The 4606-nt window shown below is 34.0% G+C and overlaps 2 protein-coding genes across 2 annotated transcripts; one reads left to right on the top strand and one right to left on the bottom strand.

Moving 5' to 3' along the window:
* Nucleotides 1-715: 715 nt before the first annotated feature.
* On the bottom strand, nucleotides 716-1332 carry LOC105116379 (endogenous alpha-amylase/subtilisin inhibitor-like). The gene has a single exon (XM_011013711.1). The coding sequence runs from the start codon at nucleotides 1289-1291 to the stop codon at nucleotides 731-733; it is 561 nt and encodes a 186-aa protein (XP_011012013.1). The 5' UTR covers nucleotides 1292-1332; the 3' UTR covers nucleotides 716-730.
* Nucleotides 1333-2643: 1311 nt separating this feature from the next.
* Nucleotides 2644-3466, top strand: LOC105116378 (alpha-amylase/subtilisin inhibitor-like). Its single transcript, XM_011013710.1, has one exon. The coding sequence runs from the start codon at nucleotides 2774-2776 to the stop codon at nucleotides 3374-3376; it is 603 nt and encodes a 200-aa protein (XP_011012012.1). The 5' UTR covers nucleotides 2644-2773; the 3' UTR covers nucleotides 3377-3466.
* The last annotated feature ends 1140 nt before the right edge of the window (nucleotides 3467-4606 follow it).

The raw sequence follows: 4606 nt of genomic DNA, 5'->3' as shown, positions 1-4606 counted from the left end.
ATTACTTTTCATTAATATCTTTCATTGATCGACATTAACATGTATTAGGCAAGCTTACTAGATAAGGCATATAATATTGATAATTAACTTAGCAAGTAATGTTGGGGATTCAAATGTGAATATAAAGCCTCTCATATAGTCTCTTTTGACAGCATGCCAAAAAGGATCAAAGTTATTTCTCAACTGGAGTGCCCAATTAGAAAATACCAATTGTCTCTTGGATGAATTTTATGTACAACCAACTCATTTTCAATAATGATATAAATTATTTTTTACATTTTACTTAATAATTTAAAATTTGAATTGAGTTATAAGTTTAATATAATAGTAAAAACTTATTAATTAAACAGTTATAAATTTAAATTTTATCATTTAATTTTTAGTTGATAAAATTAATAGTAAAAAGGAAGCATCCAGCGGTGGGTACTAGCCATGGTTGAAGTCATAGTCAAATGGTGGGTGCCTAACTTGCCCACCATTGTTGAACAATCATCTCCCTCCTCAGCTATAAATAGAAGGTGCACTGATAGCTGAGATAGAGCACGAGATAGAGAGAAACACAGAGAGCGTGCTAAGGGTGAGAGTTGAGTTGAGTTGAGAAGTTTTCTCCTCCTCCTTGTTTTGTTGTTTGTATTGCTTTTGAGCTTGATTAATACAAACCAGTAGCTCCGTGGAGTAGGCAAGTTGCCGAACCACGTAAATTTATGTGTGTTTGAATGTTTGGATCTCCTCACACATCTAAGATCAAAAACCTCGTCCCATTCTGCTCTAGAATACCTGCAAGTCCACACCGTGGCCTACCACAAGGTGGAGGATTGAGGCATGGAGGGCACCATCCAATTGTATACGGACCTACTGCTTGATCACTGCTAATATCAAAGACGGTTGGTTCACCACCGATCACAAGAAATCTTCTTCTCGTCTCTGGATCTTCCTCGCCTATGCCCCATGTAGTGTTTTGAACACACGTCGAGGAAGCTGAAAATGCAACAGTGAAATCTGTAGTTTCAGTGATAATTGTATCTCCTGGATTTGATGGGGTGAAGATGACTGGAAGGCCTTGTACAGAACCAGGTCCAATAGGCACCTGACCAACATAAGATGGACAAGATCCATTGCGAGCCACTAGAGTTAAGCCACCAGCTACATCAGTTATAGCAGGATCGACATAGTATTCTACACCTCTTGTCAGAGGGTTACCATCTGTATCGAGCACAGGAGGGCCCTGAGCCATACTAGATATGGCCATCATTAGACAAATGAAGCTCAAACTTCTAATCAACCTCAACATGGCTGCCTGAGTAACACAGAAACATACAATATATGTGTAATATGTTTGCACTTCGTTGTCTATTTATATGCAACATTTCTACAAGACAGCACGTTAATGAAGGCACGGCAACGAAAAGTCCATTTGCTTCATCAAGTTGATTTCTGCTTTATCAGACTTGATAGACCTCTGCATCCTCGCTGTTTCTACGTGTAAATGCATAGCAGTAAAGTTAGAAAATTTGAAGCTGAATTTTATAAAAGAAGGAGGCTATGACGGAGGGATGTTTGGAACGCCCTTTTTGTACACGTGTTGTTGTCTAATTGGTGGTGCTATGAGGTCAACTAAAACAACTAGTCAACCTAACAGATTATTATCTATCCAATCCCTGTTCGAGGAGGGTCTATATAATTAGTTGGATGAGACAAAAACAAAGTAGACTTTTTCTCCAGTACATTATTGCAATCAGAATTAACTTCTTGCATAGGAAAGTAACACGTGGTTATTGGCTTGATCCTTACATGTAAATCTTTGCTCATTATAGTTTCCTAGACTTCTAGAATGTGTTTTGATAACGCAAATCTTCCATGGATAGTTTGAGAGTTATTCCAACCACGTTGTAATGACTTTCTAGCTGTTGGCATTATCTTGAATGATCTTACCAAGTTCTTGATTATGAGTTTAGTTCAAAGATGTGGATATGAGTTTGCCTCCTTCACTATCTTGCTCCAACAGTTCTCATCATAATTATCCTGCGATTCAAATAAAAATCAGATAGAATCTATTTTTTTTTTTTTTAAATTAAAGTATTTTTATGTGCCAGTATAAAAAAGATTTTAAAAAATTAAAAAAATTATATATATATATATATTTTAATAAAAAAACACTTTTAACATAATTGAGTCTCATCGGAGTTTTGTACAATCATTCTATATATCAAGTTATTCAGATCCATTTAACGAGTTATATGTCCAATACAAATCAAAATAAAGCCTAGTCGAAGTCTCATCTGAGTTACCTGTTCTTGAATAAGATTTAACTTTAATTTTATGTGTTCTCCATTTTTTATGACAACAAAGTCTCATTTTTTATGTGTTCTCCATTTTTTATGACAATTAATAATATTTTTGCAGTAATTTATTAATTAAGTGAGATTAAATTATTTTAAAAATAACAGTTCAACAATTCGCCCGGCCCTCAATGAGGCCTAATATTTATGAAATATACCCTTACGGTACAAGCAATTGACAATGAATTGGATAATAATATAAACACGTATGAAAACGGATAATTGCTGCCTGACTTTTTTTTTGCCGTGCCATCATAGAGAAATACGGTACGTCGGCTCCCTCAGCTATAAATAGATTGCAAATCTGAGACTCAAGATGCAAAGAGGGCTTACCATATTGCTCATAGAATACTCTTAAGAAAAAAGAAACAAAAAACAGCACAGTATTTACTATTTACTTTGTTTTGTTGTGTGAGATAGCTAGCTAGGCAGCCATGTTGAGACTGATTGGAAGCTTGAGCTTCATCTGGCTACTTATGGCCATTTCAACAGCGGCTCAACCCTGGCCTCCCGTGCTTGATGCTGATGGACAACCTCTTAGAAGTGGAGTAGAATACTATGTACTTCCAGGTGTAACAGATGTTGGAGGTGGTCTGACCCTTGTTGATCGGAATGGTTCGTGTCCACTTTATGTTGGTCAAGAACCTCTTGCGCCTATGGTGTCCCGAGGTATTCCGGTTGTTTTCACTCCTCGTGTTGGAGACACAATTATAAGGGAGTCCAGAGACTTCACCGTTGCATTCTCCGGAGCCTCAACTTGTGTTCAATCTACTGCATGGATGGTCGGCGAGGAGAATCCAGAAACAAGGAGGAGATACGTCGTGACTGGAATGGAGCCACGGCCGTCGTCTACACTCTGGTACTTCAACATTGAAAACAATGGACAAGGTGTCTATGCTTTGAGATGGTGCCCAAATTGCCTGACAACAAACTGTCCTAGGCCAAGGTGTGGATCTGCTGGTGTTATTGATGAGAATGGAAAGCGCTTGTTGGTCTTGGATGGTCCAGCCTTTCCTTTCATATTTAGAAGGGCTTAATTAAATTGCTCTCCATGTATGAACCGAGAATAATTATGACTTCTTGTCAACTTACGAAATAGTAAATAAATGAAGTTATTTGATATGATATTAAAATTTTAATAATTAAATATTTATAAGTTTAAATTTTATTATTTTTATTTATTTAATAAAAATTAAATAGAGGGTATACAATATGGATTTATACAAGTTTTAATTTTAAAAAAATTTACTTAAAAGAAAGTGTTAAAAAATCATATAAATTATATTTTAAAATTTTCTATAATAATTTAAATTATTGAGTTGAATTAGATATGAGATATATAAATTTATTTTTTTCATGAATATAAAATTCTTTATTAAAATTGAATAATAAATTTTCTTTTTTAAAAAAGAAAAATTTCAACCTGCTCTTATTACTATAATTTCCCTCACCAAAATCCCTATCTCTCCCTCCTCCGTGTGTTTACAAGTCTCCATCTTGATCACGTCCATCGTCGCCATTGCTTCTACTAATATTATTTTCAATTCCAGCACAACATGGTTATTCCAAATAGACCTTTCGTTCAGCCTTGCATGATGAATACCATTGTCCAATATGAACAGTATAATCCAATCCTTGTTCAAGGAGGGTCTATATAATTAATTGGATGAGACAAAATGGACTTTTCCCCCCAGTATATTATTGCAATTAGAATGAATGAATTAACAATTGACATTTTTTGTTTCCCACCGTCTAATATAACTTCTATATTGACTGCTTGAATTCTGGGTGAAGACTCATTAAGACATTTGATCAAACTGAACTCAATTCGTTCAAACTTACCAAAAAAAAAAAAAGAGTTTGAAAGAACAAAAAAAAAAGCTACTGGCTACTGGTTTGATCTTTACACCTATGCCTTTTGTCATTACAGTTTCCTACAATTTTATATGTGATTTGACAACGCAAATCCGATATGGTTTTGATTGATAGTTTATGAATTATTCCAGATTTTTTCAATTACATGAAAGAGTTTATAATGACTTTCTAAATGTTATCACGCGTTTTTCATCCTCATGTTTTATTATATTTAAAAAAAAAAGAGAAAAATATATTTGAAAAAAACAATTTTGGTGCAATTTGGCCGACTATTTTGTATTTTTTGATGTTTTCATTTATGTTGACAATCTCAATAAAAAAAAAAGAAAAAACATAAAAAAATAAAATATAACAAATTAGAAAAAATTACCAAAAATTAATTATTTTAAAAA

Source organism: Populus euphratica, unplaced genomic scaffold (genome assembly GCF_000495115.2).
Source record: "Populus euphratica unplaced genomic scaffold, PopEup_1.0 scaffold929.1, whole genome shotgun sequence".
Taxonomy (NCBI): Eukaryota; Viridiplantae; Streptophyta; class Magnoliopsida; order Malpighiales; family Salicaceae; genus Populus; species Populus euphratica.
This window is presented reverse-complemented; position numbering and strand designations above follow the sequence as displayed.

What these genes read in the sequence shown, in the direction of transcription:
- LOC105116379 (XM_011013711.1), bottom strand. Translation starts at nt 1,291, where the DNA reads ATGTTGAGGTTGATTAGAAGTTTGAGCTTCATTTGTCTAATGATGGCC.
- LOC105116378 (XM_011013710.1), top strand. Translation starts at nt 2,774, where the DNA reads ATGTTGAGACTGATTGGAAGCTTGAGCTTCATCTGGCTACTTATGGCC.